Source organism: Narcine bancroftii, chromosome 5, assembly GCF_036971445.1.
Source record: "Narcine bancroftii isolate sNarBan1 chromosome 5, sNarBan1.hap1, whole genome shotgun sequence".
NCBI classification, from domain to species: domain Eukaryota; kingdom Metazoa; phylum Chordata; class Chondrichthyes; order Torpediniformes; family Narcinidae; genus Narcine; species Narcine bancroftii.
In genome coordinates, this window is record NC_091473.1 from 52557671 (window position 1) to 52575685 (window position 18015).

Here is an 18015-nt window from a genome sequence, read left to right on the forward strand (position 1 = left end):
AGCTGTCCTGTTTGCACAGAATGCAAACCGCAATACTTCAAAGTTCCAGAGGTCAATCTCATCAAGGCAACCTGACCTTTTGAGAGGATTAGCTTAGATTTTAAAGGGCCGTTACCTTCCAACAACAAAAATGTATATTTTCTTACTGTAATTGACGAATATTCCAGGTTTCCCTTTGCGATACTCCGCCCTGACGTCTTGTCAGTGTCTGTCATTAAGTCACTTGACAGAATTTTCAGCATTTTTGTTTTTCCCAATTACATTCATACCGATAGAGGCTCAGCATTCATGAGCGTTAAACTGCGGTGAGCCCTGCTACGAAAGGGCTACAACCCGCAGGGCAATAGGTAGGTTGAAAGAGCTAATGCTACAGTCTGGAAGACTGTTAATCTTGCTTTAAAAACACATGGTTACCCTGTTACCCAGTGGCAGGAGGTGCTGCCTGAGGCACTACATTCTATTCGGTCTTTATTGTGTACTGCAACAAATCAAACACCTCATGAATGTATGTTTGCCTTTCCTAGGAAATCAGGAACTGTGATGGACTGGCCAGCCTGTTTATCATGCTACTGAAGAGTCACGCTCACACGTAAAACAGACCCCCTAATCCAACCAGTTCAGCTACTGCATACTAACCCCAACTACACTCATGTTAAATTCCCAGACAGGAGTACTGACACTGTACCCCTAAGAGATCTGGTCTTGCCTGGTTCGCCCCTTCCTCGCACCCCTACTCAGAGTGAGCCTGAGAGGTTGGACTCACCCCCCCCATCCTGTGATCCCTAGTAAGCTTTCAGATGGCCATGCTGAGGCTCCACTGCCTCACGCTGGCGATTCTGGAGCAGGTCCAGAAGTCATTCCTTCCCACACTACTGACCCAGGACCTGTACCAGTTCCCAAGGTTGCAAAGGAGCCACCTGTTTTGAGAATTCATAAACAACCTGATAGGCTGACATATTCATAAAACATCTCATTATATTTTGATTGCTTACTAGATACTGACGTATTTTGGCTGTTAGAGTATCTCAAGGCCAAACATGGTATCCATGTATCGCTTGCTTCAGTCTTTCCTAGCAGCTGTCCTTTTGATTTTAACCCTTCTTCTGGCGGGGGGAGACTGTGGTGAATGTCTGCCAAGCTGCCTGTCTCCCCTCTGGCGAGCCTTGCTGTACTAACATTGGCTGTGCATTATCTCTACTGTTAAGGACATTCCCCTTGGATATAACTGTATATGTCTTTCATATTATGAGTTTCTGCTAATAAAATTGAAGTACCAGTTGATGAAGTAGATAAAGATGATGTGGTCAAACAATAATCATGGCTTTTATTAGCAGAAACTCATGGTAAAATAATGAAAGACGATAGATGCATACACAGTTATACCCAAGGGGAGTGTCCTTAACAGTAGAGATAATGCACAGCCAATGTTAGTACAGCAAGGCTCGCCAGAGGGGAGACAGGCAGCTTGGCAGATATTCACCACAGTATCTTCATGCATTTATGTGCTATTATGTACTGTGAATTGTTTGTGCATGTATGTACACCGTGATCTGGAGAAACATTGTTTTCAATGGTATTATATGTATACCCAGATGATAATGAACTTGAGCAATTAGATCTTAGCAAGAATGTAAAAAGACTTGCCTTACTTCTATGAGAACAGTGACACAGAAAATTTTACATGTACCTTATCAGATTTAACACCTAAATTGTAATCTGGAACGCTCATCAGTATTTTATGCCACCCCAGAATTAAGTGATCAATCCACAATGTTTTGGCAATAGCTTCTGGGGGAAATCATACAAAGCAACATGGTTAGGGTAGAGGTTAGTGTAACATCTTTACAGCAGTGGTCCAAATCCCACATTGTCTGTAAGGAGTTTGCATGTTCTCCCCGGGTCTGCGTGTTTCCTCCCACCATTCAAAACCTACTGGCGGTTGTAGGTCAATTGGGTATAATTGGGCAGCAAGAGTTCGTGGGCTGAAATGGCCTGTCACCATGCTGTATGTCTAAATTAATTGAAAAATTAAATTAAAGGAAGACAGGAAGATTGCTCCTTCAATGTGGGGCAGCACAATGGGCAAATGGAACAATGAAGTTCAAGGATGAAGCTGATTACCTGTGGAAAGTGTCCGCTGGTTGAGTTTTACGTGGTATTGGGTTGATTTCAGGTTCCAGTGCTGCACCATGGGATATCCTGCCACTTCACTGAAGTTCACCATTCCTGGAAAAGTTGACAACAAATATTGCTTGTTAAACAAGAAATTCTGCAGATCCTGGGATCGAGTGCAATACACAAAGGTGCTGGAGAAACTCAGCAGGTCACACTGAATTCACAGGAAAAAAAAAGGCAACCAACATTTTAGGCCTGAGCCCTTCATCAAGTTCAAAATGTTGGTTACACTTTACTTCTTATGAATGCTGCATGATCTGCTGATTTTCTCCAGCACATTTATGCAAAATGAAAAATCTCAAATTTCATTTCATCGAAAGTGCATGAAACAGTTTTGCATTCCTTTGTTATCAACAGTGCTCTTGAACAATTGTGCAAAACCAAAATACAACTTGAAGCTGCTTTTGTTGCTTGAAATTACTTAACAGCATGCCAAAACTTGAACATGCCTCATGATTTAAGAATCAGCTTAATTAAAATAAAACCCAAATTGGTCAGTTCAGGGATGAGGAAAAATTTTCGCAATAAATTTTAATTTCTGCTGCTAGTCCATAAATTTACCCCATTTACCTGTACAATTTTTTTTAATATTATGGAGAGAAAGACCTTTAAAGGTAAAGAATTTTGAAGATATTGGTGAGAGAAAGCAGACAAGCAGTAAAAGTGAGCATCCAGGAGATGGGGAAAGGGAAGGAAGGAATTGATGTGTGTGGTGGTACACCACCCGCCTACTGCAGTGGGCAACTTCTGTACCTGCAAGGAGTGTAGGGAAAACACCTGGCCGGCTGCCAATCAGTCGGCCTGAATGGAATTAAGCCACACCCAGTCAGGTGTCAATCACCCTCCAGGATACAAGCCTCCGCCGGCCTCCCGAGGCCTCACACTGAGTTGCTGCAGCCCTGTGGAGGTTTTTGTGGATTAAAGCCTGTTGTTCAGTCTTTACCTTGTGTGTGTCTGATTCTGTCTAACAGCGCACCACAATGTTTACTGAGCAATGTGTGCTTTTGAGGATATCTTGAAGTTCTGGAATCCTAGGTAGAAAGTAAGAACTTTCAATCACACTCCCAAATGATTCAGCAACCCCAATGAAACCAGTGAATACATCCCACTGTCAGACTGATAGTTTGAAGGCAAATAACTTTAGTGGTCTTCCAAGGGTCAGAATTCAAATTAAGGTATTAATGCTCCAATTGTACAAAGCTCTGATCAGAATTCACTGGAGAAGTGGATTTAATTATAGATACAAAACCACAGATTAGAGATATCAGCTTTGAAACAGACCCAGTGAAGTTTCATCAGAATAATGCAAAGCCACACAAGATGAAATGACTATATGAAAAGCTGTAGGAATTTTGCAATTTCTTCCTTAAATGAGAAAAGTGGGTTGTTAACATATCACTTGACTGTTCCCTTCCTGTAAGGGGTGCTGGGTAATACTAATGGCAACTCTCTGCTTGCCTTACAGCAGGCAAAAGACAATTTTGCGCAGCAATATATTTTCTGTATTATTGCATGACAATAAAGAAATCTAGAAATCATGGTGCTGGAATGTTATGGCTTCTCATTGGATAGATAAGTAAGAGGAAAAATGTATCTTAAAATGAGAAAAGTGAAAATAAGATGCACTTCATCTGCAAAGGATGGTGAAAATGTCGAACTCTGTCCAAAAGGCTCATAAGTAATGGATCAATTACTTCATTAATTTTTGATGGGTATCGAAGGATATGGAATTACAGAACTGAGTTACATGTCAACTGAAACCCAGCTGATTGGTTGAGCAGTTCCAAGGACAGAGGAGCATGCCTCTGTTCCCCTTTAAGCTCTGTGGTCAGTATACCAACATCCCCAAATGAGATGGGTTTGCGTCTTTGGCTTCAATACAACTTTTACCAACCCCACTTGAAATTAAATTCCAGTTTGGCCTGACCTATTCAGTGCTGAGGTTTACCTCTGAATAACACAGCTGGGATTTAAGTAAAACACAAAAGTCTGCAGATACCAGGGTTAAAGTAAAAGCACAAAGCTGGAGAAATTAAGCAGGCCAAACAGCGTACTTTATACAGCAAAGATAAAGACACATAACCAATATTTTGGGCCTGGGCTATTTATCAAGGTATGAGGAAAATGTAGGAAAGCATCAGAATAAAATGGTGGGGGGGGTGGGGGGGGGAGGGGCAGGGCAGGAGCACAAGCCCACAGGCAAGAGGTAATCCATTCCATCTCTAAATTTGCTCACACACTTGTCACATGCTAAAAGGGCACCAATAGGGTTGCCCCAAAATATCTCCTTACCATTTCCAAATTTATAGCTTTTCACAGTTTCAAGTGCTTCAGGATTGAAATGCTCATATAACTTTTGTTATTACTTTGTTCACTCAGACATCCCTTTTGCAATCCATTGTGGAAAGTAAAACAAATCCTAACGCTATGTGCATGAGCCCAATCTGTATACAAAGTTGGAGGTAAAACAAGTTGCTGCTAGCTTGATGAGCCAGCCTGAAGCTCGGTGATAGAGAAGTCTTAACTTTATTTTGCTGCCCTATCGATAACATTTGTTGTTGCTCTCCTGTCCTTGTCCCCAGTTTGCAAGGTGTGTGTTGGTGCACTTACACCTTTGCTTCTGACCTGGAAACTTCAAATACAATGGAGAAACACAAAAAGAGGTAGAGTGCACTTCCATGGTAGTCGCTAGCACAACACTGTTACAGTGTCAGTTACCCGAGATTGAATCTGGACTGCCTGTAAGGAGTTTGTATGTTCTCCCCGTATCTTTGTGGGTTTCCTCTGGGAGCACTGGTTTCCCCCACCCTCCAAAACATACGGGGTTATAGGTTAATTGGGTGTAATTGGTCCGCATGGGCTTGTGGGCCAGAGGGGCCTGTTACCGTACTGTGCTGTATGTCTAAATAAAAAAAACAATGAACATACCTGATACCTCACCACATTTGCGTGAACATTTTATGCGGCAGGTGGCACTGGAGTGGAACTTCAATATTATCCTTTTCCTTCCTACCCAGACCCCAACTAGGGCATGCTTGTCAATGTTCCTTGCATACAATGAAGTTGGAATGATTCTCTTCCATCATGCAGATCTCAGCCATCAGAATGCAGCAGGTGAAATTTCTCTTTGAACTACTTCACAAATGGGTTTCACTCACCTTTTCCTCCTGGTTACTTGAGTGATTGAAAAGGACAGATCCCTTACACATATGTTTTGGTCCTGTCCCTCTTTACAGAATTATTGGAAGGAAATTTTTTCCATTATATCCACTGTTTTGAATATGGATTTACAACCACATCCCATTACTGCAATTTTTGGATTACCTATGATAGATTTGACTTATTTATCTCTTCCTGCGGATCGTATGATTGCTTTTCTTACACTAATGGCTAGAAGATCTATACTATTAAATTGGAAAGAGGTAAATCCTCCCACTGTTTTCCAATGGTTTACCCAAACTATACTATGTTTAAATTTAGAGAAAATTAGAAACTCTGTCTATGAATCCCCTTCTAAGTTTGAGTTAATCTGGCGACCATTTATTCAATATTTTCATTTGTGGTGAGTTGATCTGGCTCTGTTTTCTTTCTATGATTATGTATGATAATTGGGCTGTAAGATGAGATCGGAGTGATCGGCATGGTTTAGCTATATCTGTAGGTTTTTTTTTAGTTTTTTTTAAAGTTTTTTTTAATTCAGATTTGTTTTTTCTTCTTTTTTGGGGTTTTTTTTTTCTCTTTTTTCATATATTGTTATTAATTATATCTTTTTTTTAGAGATAGTTCACACCCTAAACTGATCAAAACATTTTTTTTTATGATATATTTTTATTCTGTAATATTATTGTTTAATATCTCTGTATTAATTCAATACTTACTATGTATTTTTTTTATATCTCTTTGAACTGTATGTGTTTATAAATTATAATAATAATAAAAAGATTGAAAAAGAAAAGAAAGAAAAGGACAGAAATAAGCAATCTGCTATTTTACTCGATGGTAACAAGTAAATAATAACCATTTTACCTACTTACCACTGGTTCTCCTCATTAACCCTGGTGTGCCATTTTAACAAATAATCTCTGCAGAACTGTTCCATGGTGATGCTTGGCAGCCATCCAATGGACAATACATAGAGATGCTGCCTGAGGGTATTTCATAACCCTTAGTTTTAATATCATTATTGTGTTAATAGACAACTAATGGGGCTGCAGGATGAATAGACTTTTCTCTCTCATATTTTCCTGTGGGCTCCCAAAACTTCATAGTATTCTGCTGTCAGTGACAGATTTCCCTGTCAACTGCATATGTTGTGGAAGCACATCGTTTCTTTACAAAAACCACTGTCCGTTTTATTTCAGTGTGTTGGCAATGTGCACTCTTAATGATTCCAATGCCCTGCTGATTCTGTCAGTACAGTATTTTGGAGCAGTGCAGTGCCTTTTAACTTTGATAATCCACATTTCAAACGGAAGATAAATGTCTGCCAGCCTCTCAGATCATCAGGTATCGCTGTCTCCTTTGATTTTCGAACATTTTTACCATGATAGTTTGTGTTTCTATGTACCTTTTGGGTTGCAACAAGTAAGAATTTCTGTGTACCTGTGCCTTGCACTAATGCATATGACAGTACACATATTAAACACTGATTACACTTAACACAAATTCAAAACAAGAAACAAGTTAGTATTTTGATGTGAAACCATCATTGAAGATCCTCCAAGAAACTAAGGACTAGACACCATTGTATAGATCATTGTCGATGCAATCAAAATAGCACAAATATATTCAAAGAGCCACAAGTATCAAAGAAGAAAATGTTTAAATAATAGAAGTGCTCAGATGACTTAATAAGCATCGTGTGAAGTATAGGACACTTGCATTCGCACACAATGTGGAAGTTATCTCTGGTAAGAAATGGATGCAAATACCTGCAGATTGCAACTGCTCAAAGGAAAAGTGGAAGCAACTGTCAGGCGTGGAAAATTGAAACCATTGTGGAACTTAAGCATAGTGAGGCATGCTTGAGCACAACTCTGGATTTTTGCCAGATCTTGGAATAATGCCAATTCATTAGTCACCGAAGAAAGGACAAAAATATATCTGGACTAAAGAATAAAAGAAACAGGTGCAGGAGTAGGCTATTTGGCCCCTTGACTGCTCCACCATTCATCAAGATCATGACTGATCTTCTACCTCTGCATCCACTGATTCCCTTCCTGCCCAGAAATCTCATTCTCTGTTTTAAATTAAGATCATGATTCAAGCTTCCACAGCTGTCTGGGGAAAACTGTCCCTCAGATTCACCATCCTCTCAGTGAAAACTGCCAACCCCTTGTCTTCTACATGTTGTCCTCCTTAATGAGGAAAAAAACACTTGTGCATCTAATCTTTCAAGTCTTTGAAGAAATATGGAAGAAGCTGTGATGAGATAGAACATAGAATAGTACAGTCCAGGAACAGGCCCTTTGGCCCACATGTCTATGCCCAACATGACGTCAAATTAAAACTCTTCTGCTTGTACCTGATAACTATCCCTTCTTCCCTATCATAGTCATGTGTCTATCTAGAAGCCTCTTCAATGCTACTATTGTATCTGATTCCATCATTACACCTGGCAACCCATTCCACACATCTCCCTTAAATTTGCTCCCCTTCACCTTAAATGCCTATCTTCTGGTGTGTGATGCTTTTACTATGGGGAAAACATTCTGACTTTCTACCCAATCAACACCTCTTGAGAATTTACAAACCTTTATCAGATCTCCCCTCAGCCTCCTGTGGTTCACAGAAAATAACCCAGATTTGTCCAATCTCTCCCCATAACTCATACTATCCAAACCAGGCAACATCTTGGTAAACCTGTACCCTTTCCAAAGCCTTTACATCCTTCTTAGAATGGGGTAATCAGAATGCACATAGTATGCAAAGTGCAGCCTCACCCAAGTTTTATACAGCAGCAACATGACCTCCTTACTTTAATAGTCAATGTCCTGCCCAATGAAGTCAAGCATATCATATGTCTTCTTTTCCATCACTTTCAATGAGCTGTGGACTTGGACCTCCCCCACCACCCCCCACCCCCCCAGATCTCCCTGCACATCAATGCTTTAAGGACCCTGCTCTTATGCCTCTGGAGTTACTTGGGAGGCTTCTTAAATAACTTAGAGATGTAAGATTCAAATAACAGAAGAGATTTTACTTACTGTTGCCTTCCACCATCTCAGGAAACTGTTCACACACACACACACACACACACACACACACACACACACACACACACACACACACACACACACACACACACATACGCCCCACAGTGGTGCACTACAGTTACTACAATAAGAAGGATGTATTCTTAGGTGGTTACAAAATAGTTCACATTATCCTGACTCTATAACATCGCTTCTTCTCAAGATAAAGAAAAATTTAGTGTTCTTTATCACTTTCTTTCCAGTGCAACTTAAGTAACTGAACTTGTACATTAATTTATTTACACAGAAGAAACATACAAATGTTGGAGAAATTCAACAGGTCAAACAATGCCTTTTTATAGCAAAGGTAAAGATCATCACCAATGTTTCAGGCTTTAGCCCTTCATCAAGGTGTGGGGGAACATGAGAGATGTCCGAACAAAAGGGGGAAGGTGGGAGGGGGGTGGTAAGGGTGGGAGATGATAGGTGGAGGGTGGGGAGTAGGACCGCGGGGAGGGTGGGGGTAGTCTAGGCTAGGTGGAGAGAGAAAGGAAGTTGGAACTGGAATAATTAGTTAAGGGGGGGGGTGAGAGGGGAGGGCAAGCTGATTAGTGGAATGCAGTAAACTCAATGTTCATGCCCTGGGGTTGGAGAGTGCCCAGACAAAAAAATGAGGTGTTGTTCCTCCAATCCTCTGAAGAATTCTGGCAATGTTTGTGCATGTTCGTTATAACGCTGACGTCCTTCTTGCGTGTCAGTCAGTCGTCTTCTGGTTTCCTCCTGGTCTTCTGGAGGGTGTATTTTGCTTGGCAGAGTTGTTTATATCTCCTGCCATTTAGAAGTTCTGCTGGGGACTTCATATCAGCCCTTAAAGGTGTTGGTCATAATGATAGAAGAATTAGGTATGGGCCTTCTTTTGTTTTGTGACCCTTAACTAGTGTGCATTTCACAGTTTGCACTTGTCTTTCAATGAACCCTTGACCTTTGGGGTAGAATGGGGATGATGTAGTGATAACAAACCCATACTCTGCAGCCAGCTTTCTGAATTCTTGTGTCGTGAACTGTGTTCCATTGTCACATTTTACTTACACAGGTATTCCTTGTTCAGCAAGGAGTGCTCTCATTTCTGAAGTGATAGTTGATGCTCTTAGGTCTTTCACCATTTTGATGAATGGAAACTTAGAGGCTACTATTAAATACCACTCTTGATTCTCAGAGAATAAGTTTGCTCCCACTGCTTGCCTGTTGAGCCTTTGTCGTTTGGATCTCATAATTGACAGAGATCAATTGCAACTCCCAGCAGCTATCCAAACCTAGAATTGCTGGTCCATCTGCATCTACCATGTTGAACGTACAGAGGATGTTCTTTCCCTTATGGCAACTATTGATCTTAGCTCACTGGTCTATGATTTCCTGGATCATCCCTATTTCCCTTCTAAAACAACATTGGACTCTTTCCAATCCTCCAGGATGTCATGAATGAGTAAGCAAAGATCTTTGTAAAGGCCTCAGCAATCTCCTCATTTGCCGCTTCCAATAACTGGGGACATATCCCATGAGGTCCAGAAGATTTATCCATTTTAGCACTCCTGAAAAGACCCACCACTATCTTTTTCTTCAGCTCATCATGCCTAATACATGAGCATTCTCCACAATATGCTCCCTGCCACTGTGCATGTCCTTCTCCTTGGTATCTATCAATGCTAAGTACTCATTGGGTACCTCACCCAATTCCTCTGACTCCAATTATATACTCCTTCCTTTGTCCTTCAGTGGTCCTAATCCTCTCCCTGTTATCCTGCTGTTTTTAATGTAAGTATAAATATATCCTGTTATCCTCTTTCACTTTTTTCAACACAGATGATTTTTATCTGCACTCCTTCAATGGTAAGAACATCTTCATCAGGGCCATGTGTAATTCCTTACTTACTCCTGTTATCAAACCTCTCATAACAAAAGCCAACAGACTTTTTCTTTCCTCACTGCCTGCTGAATTTGCAAGTGTGCCTTCTGTGTCTTGTGTGTTTACAAGCACACTCAGGTTTCTTTGAATATTAATATTCTCACATCTCTTCTCATAACATATATTCTCTGTCTTCACCATATGCAACAACGTGCTCAACCTCACATTTTTCTGCATTATCTTCTCTCTGGATGTTTTTACCTTGAAGAAGAATTCAGGCCTGAAACATTGCTTATATAACTTATATTCTATGGACAATGCATGATCTGCTGAGTTCTTTCTTTTTTGTAAAAACTCAAAATTGCTGTAAGTGAAGTTTCAGTCGTTCAGAGAGATCTTTTGATGGTACCGGAGTAGGTTATGGTTCAGGTTAGCGGATCATTTTGTATGGGGACATTCTAGAGTCTGTTTGCTGTTGGGTAAAAATGGTTCTTGAACCTGCAGGAGCAGCGAGAAGAGGTTGTAACCAGGGTGACATCTTTTATGATGTTCCCTTCTTGAGGCAGCGCCTCACATCAATGTTTTCAGTAGATGAGAGGTTGGTGCCTATGATAGATTTTCAGAGCAAGATGTCTGTGCTAATGTTAGCAGCTCAATTCACATCACTATGTTTTTGACTGAACTTGATTCTATGTGACCAGTGTGTTATATTTTATGCTTCCATTCTCAAGCACTTGAACATAGATTAATGTGCAACAATCAGGAACATAAATATTCGGTTATGTACTGATGCAATTCATGTGACAATAAACTATCCAGGCATTCAACTGAAAGAGCACCTGTAGTTTGTCAATAGAAATGCAATTTCTTCTTTTATTCAGCAACATTCATCAGCCCTCCAGTGTAATGATCGTCGTTTATGGTTGAGGTAGACATTTAAACAGACCAACAATGAAGAAGTAGTTGCACTTTAAACAAAGGGGATCTCATCCATTGGGAGGAATTTTACAATCTAGTAACTAAACCTTTCCTAAGGCAATTAAGTGGAATAGCGATCCTTCTCTCAGGTTCAAGAGCTCTGCATGCGTGGAGCATTGGATGCCAACCACTGATTGAGCACCCATTTGTTGAGTCTTGGGAGATAGATTCCAGTATATATAAACAGGAAACATGAGGTAAGGTAAGGACTGGTGTTTTCGGATGGAACTTCCATGACAAAATCTGGGTAAAGTAGAAGGAATTTCACATTGGAGTATGAAAAAGTTTGATGGAGTGAAAATTGAAATAAATGGTCAAGCAGAATTGTTTTACAGGGACTGCAGGAGAAAAATCTTTACCCAGTATGCATTTGGCATATATCAGAGAAATTGGGCACGGTCTGGGAGATCACTTTGTTGAGCACCTCGGCTCTGTCTGCCACAATAGCGTGGATCTCCCAGTGACCACCCATTTCAATACCCCATTCCATTCCTTTTCTAACATGTCTGACCATGGTCTCATGCACTGCCAGACTGTGATCACCTGCAAATTGGAGGAACAGCACCTCATGTTCCGAATGGACACACTCCAACCTGATGGCATTAATATTGACTTCTTTGGCTTTCTTTAAAAAAACAACCCCCCCCCCACACTTATTTCTCCCATCACCTTTCCCCAGCTCTGTCTCACTCCTCCTTTTCCCTTTGTCTCCTTTTTCCAGAGCCAAAACCAATTCTTACCTCTCCTCTCATCATATCCAATTAACACTTTTTGTAGGTCTGTACACCTCCCCCAGGCAGCAGTATCTTTATGCTGAGCTCCCATTTCTTTGCTTATTCCTTAAAGAATGACTCAGCCTGAAATATTGGCAATATGTCTTTATCTCAGATGGACGCTGCAAAATTGGCTGAGCTCCTCCAGCATTTCTATGTATTTATTACAATAACAGCATCTGCAGACTTCTGTGTTTCACTATGGTGAAAGGTTTCACCAGGACATTCCCACCATAGAAAAGTGGTATCAGGGCAACTGGAATCCATCAATGCGAGCTGACTATTGTTGGACACTGACACAAGGGCATCAGATGCTGAGTACAAATGAAAATCAGCAGCAAAACATTTTTAGGCTAGTCGAACTAACACAATGTGTTAGCGTCATTATGCAATTAAACATGCTAAATTCAATAAAAGTTCATTCAAGGTTTCTCCGATGTCCTCCATGATAGAGCAAATGTTGAAGTTATCTATCGTAATCCCTAATTTCTTTTTCAGAAAGCAAACCTTTTGAAAAAAATTTTGTTCAGTGTAATTAGACTGCATTGGGCAGGAAGCACACAGCCCACAATCTCTTGAGATTGTGGGAAAAGGAGACAGAGGGAAAAGGAGGAGTGAGACAGAGCTGGCAAAAGGTGATGGGGAAGAAGTGGGGGGGGGGGGTCAATATTAATGCCATCAGGTTGGAGTGTGTCCATTCGGAACGTGAGGTGTCGTTCCTCCAATTTGCAGGTGATCACAGTCTGGCAGTGCATGAGACCATGGTCAGACATGTTAGAAAAGGAATGGAATGGGGAATTGAAATGGGTGGTCACTGGGAGACCCACGCTATTGTGGCAGACAGAGCCGAGGTGCTCAACAAAGTGATCTCCCAGACCATGCCCATTCTCTCTGATATATGCCAAATGCATACTGGGTAAAGATTTTTCTCCTGCAGTCCCTGTAAAACAATTCTGCTTGACCATTTATTTCAATTTTCACTCCATCAGTCTCTTGAGATTCCACTCACTGTTTCTCAAGGTGCATCATGGCAAGAAGGATGTAAAAATAACACAATGATCAGGAGCAGGTCTTTTGTTCCTTTGACCCTGTTCTGCCATTCAACAAGATCATGATTGACCTTTTACCTCAAAAATCATTTTCCTGGCACTATCCATGTATCATTTGATTTTTGGAACATTCAAAATCAATCTCTGTTTTAAAAGTAAGAATGATTCAGCCTCGGCAACTCTCTGGGGTAGAGAGGGAACAACATTTGTCTTCCTTTGAAATTACTTTTGGTCCCAGATGAGCCAGTTGAAGAGTTGACTCGCAGATTTCTAATGTCTTACACAGGTCACTAAACTGAAGTCATGCCTCCTTACACACAGATAGACATGAATGATCTTGCGTCACGACTAAAACCAGAAACAACAACTTTCTGGGGAATTCTCCCAGCGTCTTTGTTGAATTTCACCTGGCACATGAGCTTAAAAAGATGAAAGCTCTTCTCTTAGTCAATGACCTCCTGCACTGCCAGTTTGAGGCTACATGCAAACTGGAGGAACAGCACCTTGTATTCTGTCTTGCCAGTCTCTAACCAGATAGCAACAATATTGTCCTCCAATTCCCAGTAACTTCCCCCTTGTTTTCTCCACCAACCACCCCACTCCCATCAATCTTTCTCATCTTTCTAACCCATTCCTCCTTCTCCTTCCCAGACACCTTCCTTCCTCACCGGCAAAAGAAATTCTTCCAAATCTCTGTTTTAAATGTGTGCCCTTCAATCTTGAAGTTGTGCCCTCTTGTCCTAGATTCCCCAACTATGAGAAACAACTTTTCTACATCCACTCTGTGCAGACCTTTCAACATTTGAAAAGCTTTGCTGAGGTCCCTCCCTCATTCTTCCGAGAGCTGCAAATTTTTTCTCATATGCTGATCCCTTCATTCCAGTAAATCATTATTGTTAATTTTCTCTGAACCATCTCCAATGGCCACACATCTTTTCTGAAATTAGGAGCCCAAAACTGTACCCCTTATAAAGCCTCAATATCACATCCATGCTCTTAAATACTATTCTTCTTGATATGAATCCAAACATTGCATTCACCTCCTGCACCACTAACACAACTTGGAGGTTAACTTTTAGGGTATCCTGTGTGCAGATTCCCGAGTCCCTTTGCACCTCTGGACTTTGAATTTTCTCCCCGTCCCAATAATAGTTGGCCCTTTTATTCCTTCTACCTGTGCTTGGCCAGAAACCTCCCAATTTTGTACAGTATTTCATTTCTCATTTCAGTGTCTCCAAAGGGACTCTCTTTTGCTTCATTTTTTCTTATTCTTAGTGGTGGTGGGCAATGCTCAAGGAGACTCGTTGCCTTATGGCAGACAAAAATTGAAGTATATCATGTATGTTATATTTTAAATATTATTACTTGACAATAAAAGGAACCTGGAATCTTGTCCACATACTTAACCATACTTCCACTATTCACATCTAAATTATTATTTTATATCACAAATACAAATGACCCTAGCATCAATCCCTGCAATGCACCACTGGTCACAGATTTTCAATTTGAAAAGCATACTTTCTCCACCCCTGCCTGTTGGCACTTAGCCTATTTTGGATCCAATTAGGAAACACACCATGGATCCTTGACAAATGTCTTACTGAAGTCCATTTCACATCAAATACCACCTTGCCTTCATCAATTTCCTTGGATATATGCTCAAAAGCTCAATCAAATTAGTGAGACAGGAGTTCTTTCTCTTAAACAAAACCTAATCAGCTCTTGCCTTCCTAAACACACATAAATCCTATCATCTGTACATTTTCTTTGATCATTTCCCTCCCTCTGATGTAAGGTTCACTGGACTGAAGTTATCTGGCATTTCCATAAGTGAATGACCAACATTAGCCACCTTCCAGCCCTCTTGCATCTCATTGATGGTGAACTCCAAATCAGCAATTCAGCTCTATCTTCCCCAGCTACCCTTAGCATCCGAAGACAGATTTCATCTGGCTTTGGGGACTTATTTACCCTTATGCATTATCTAACACTGCCACTTTCTTAATTCTGATATTAATTTTACGGATGGTTCATTGAGACAACAGGAATCATTGTGCGTGACCCAACAATTCCCAGAACAAATTCTAACAGCCTAACCTTAGCTTAGCTAATGGACTCTTGGGACACATCAACCATGTATGCCGCTCTCCACTTTATTCAGTGCTAATCAAGCTTGTTTAGAATATTCAGTACATTCAATTACTAGCTGCACAGATTCCACTGTGTGGTCTGGTACATCAAAATTCTGTGAACGTGACAAAGTTTACAAATATGAAAACGACCCAACCATGAGGCATTATAGAAAATTTGTGCTAAAATGAAAGATAAGTTTAATGCTGTTTAAAATACAGCTTTCAGCAGATGAACGTTTGGATCACAGTACTTGGCAGAGGGAAATTAATTTTTTAATTGTTTTTAGAGCATAAGGTGAAGATAGATAGGTGGTGAACTACAAGTTACAAGGCGTGAAGTGGGAGAACTTGGTGTCATCAAAAATTACATAGATCTCTTAGCTCGGCCAATGTGCAAAGTTTTGTGAACTCCAAAGACAATTGGGGTGAACTAAGGTGGTCACTTGCCCAATAGTAATAGATATAAACTGTCATATCAGTAATGAAAATGTGTACAAAAATTGATTTACTCTCACTTGTCAAAGCTCACTGCTGCATGCATAAAATTGTTTTGCTCCAACTGTGGATTCTTTTCTTTTTAAAATACTTTTATTAATTTCAATAATAATAAACTTGTACATCGCCTTTGTTTTTGTACAAAAACAAAGGCGAGAAATCAGACTGCTCAAACTACAGGGGAATCACGTTGCTCTCCATTGCAGGCAAAATCTTCGCTAGGATTCTACTAAATAGAATAATACCTAGTGTCGCTGAGAATATTCTCCCAGAATCACAGTGCGGCTTTCGCGCTAACAGAGGAACCACTGACATGGTCTTTGCCCTCAGACAGCTCCAAGAAAAGTGCAGAGAACAAAACAAAGGACTCTACATCACCTTTGTTGACCTCACCAAAGCCTTCGACACCGTGAGCAGGAAAGGGCTTTGGCAAATACTAGAGCGCATCGGATGTCCCCCAAAGTTCCTCAACATGATTATCCAACTGCACGAAAACCAACAAGGTCGGGTCAGATACAGCAATGAGCTCTCTGAACCCTTCTCCATTAACAATGGCGTGAAGCAAGGCTGTGTTCTCGCACCAACCCTCTTTTCAATCTTCTTCAGCATGATGCTGAACCAAGCCATGAAAGACCCCAACAATGAAGACGCTGTTTACATCCGGTACCGCACGGATGGCAGTCTCTTCAATCTGAGGCGCCTGCAAGCTCACACCAAGACACAAGAGAAACTTGTCCGTGAACTACTCTTTGCAGATGATGCCGCTTTAGTTGCCCATTCAGAGCCAGCTCTTCAGCGCTTGACGTCCTGCTTTGCGGAAACTGCCAAAATGTTTGGCCTGGAAGTCAGCCTGAAGAAAACTGAGGTCCTCCATCAGCCAGCTCCCCACCATGACTACCAGCCCCCCCACATCTCCATCGGGCACACAAAACTCAAAACGGTCAACCAGTTTACCTATCTCGGCTGCACCATTTCATCAGATGCAAGGATCGACAATGAGATAGACAACAGACTCGCCAAGGCAAATAGCGCCTTTGGAAGACTACACAAAAGAGTCTGGAAAAACAACCAACTGAAAAACCTCACAAAGATAAGCGTATACAGAGCCGTTGTCATACCCACACTCCTGTTCGGCTCCGAATCATGGGTCCTCTACCGGCACCACCTACGGCTCCTAGAACGCTTCCACCAGCGTTGTCTCCGCTCCATCCTCAACATCCATTGGAGCGCTCACACCCCTAACGTCGAGGTACTCGAGATGGCAGAGGTCGACAGCATCGAGTCCACGCTGCTGAAGATCCAGCTGCGCTGGATGGGTCACGTCTCCAGAATGGAGGACCATTGCCTTCCCAAGATCGTATTATATGGCGAGCTCTCCACTGGCCACCGTGACAGAGGTGCACCAAAGAAAAGGTACAAGGACTGCCTAAAGAAATCTCTTGGTGCCTGCCACATTGACCACCGCCAGTGGGCTGATAACGCCTCAAACCGTGCATCTTGGCGCCTCACAGTTTGGCGGGCAGCAGCCTCCTTTGAAGAAGACCGCAGAGCCCACCTCACTGACAAAAGGCAAAGGAGGAAAAACCCAACACCCAACCCCAACCAACCAATTTTCCCTTGCAACCGCTGCAATCGTGTCTGCCTGTCCCGCATCGGACTGGTCAGCCACAAACGAGCCTGCAGCTGACGTGGACTTTTTACCCCCTCCATAAATCTTCGTCCGCGAAGCCAAGCCAAAGAAAGAGAAACTTGTACAGTACAATTAAAATCTCCTGCAAGCAAATGAATTTCAAAGCACAGCCATAATAAAGAAAGGACATAAATTTAAATTAACAAAACCCCTAAACTGTATAGTTATATTGAAATATAGTAATCAACGAAAAAAAGAACCCTTTAATCAAAGCCCCTTCTATTTGACAAGCTTAAAAAAAAACCTAGCACGTGACGACAACTCGGAAACCGACAACACAACATTGAGGTTTAGAACAGTTTTAAAACCTTAGATTATGATAGTCTATAAAAGAGCCACATGTCTTTGAAAAATCAGTATTTGAATCTTTAATGGCTTAAACAAGACATACATATATTTCGGCATTGTCGAGTCATAAAACCCTCAAAAATCACTCCAAAAATGGGGGTCGACATATGCCAGATAAACTTTTGAGACCTTAAATTCAGGTCAAAAACTGTTAGATGCCAATTCAGGGTACAAGTTGATCCTGGAATCGCTAATTCGATGTATTAGGCAAGCCTGGAAGCACCTCCCCATCGCTGGCGCCACTGTTCCCCAACACCTCCCCACCACCAGGTGCC

At 41.3% G+C, this 18015-nt stretch overlaps 1 protein-coding gene across 10 annotated transcripts in view; it reads right to left on the reverse strand.

Moving 5' to 3' along the window:
- Positions 1-18015, reverse strand: part of astn1 (astrotactin 1) — a 2519376-nt gene that overhangs the window by 389383 nt on the left and 2111978 nt on the right. For all 10 annotated transcript variants that reach the window (XM_069937468.1, XM_069937469.1, XM_069937467.1 and 7 more), the window contains one exon: positions 2122-2226. In XM_069937468.1, the coding sequence (XP_069793569.1) occupies positions 2122-2226 (105 nt within the window). The remainder of the gene's footprint in view (positions 1-2121; positions 2227-18015) is intronic.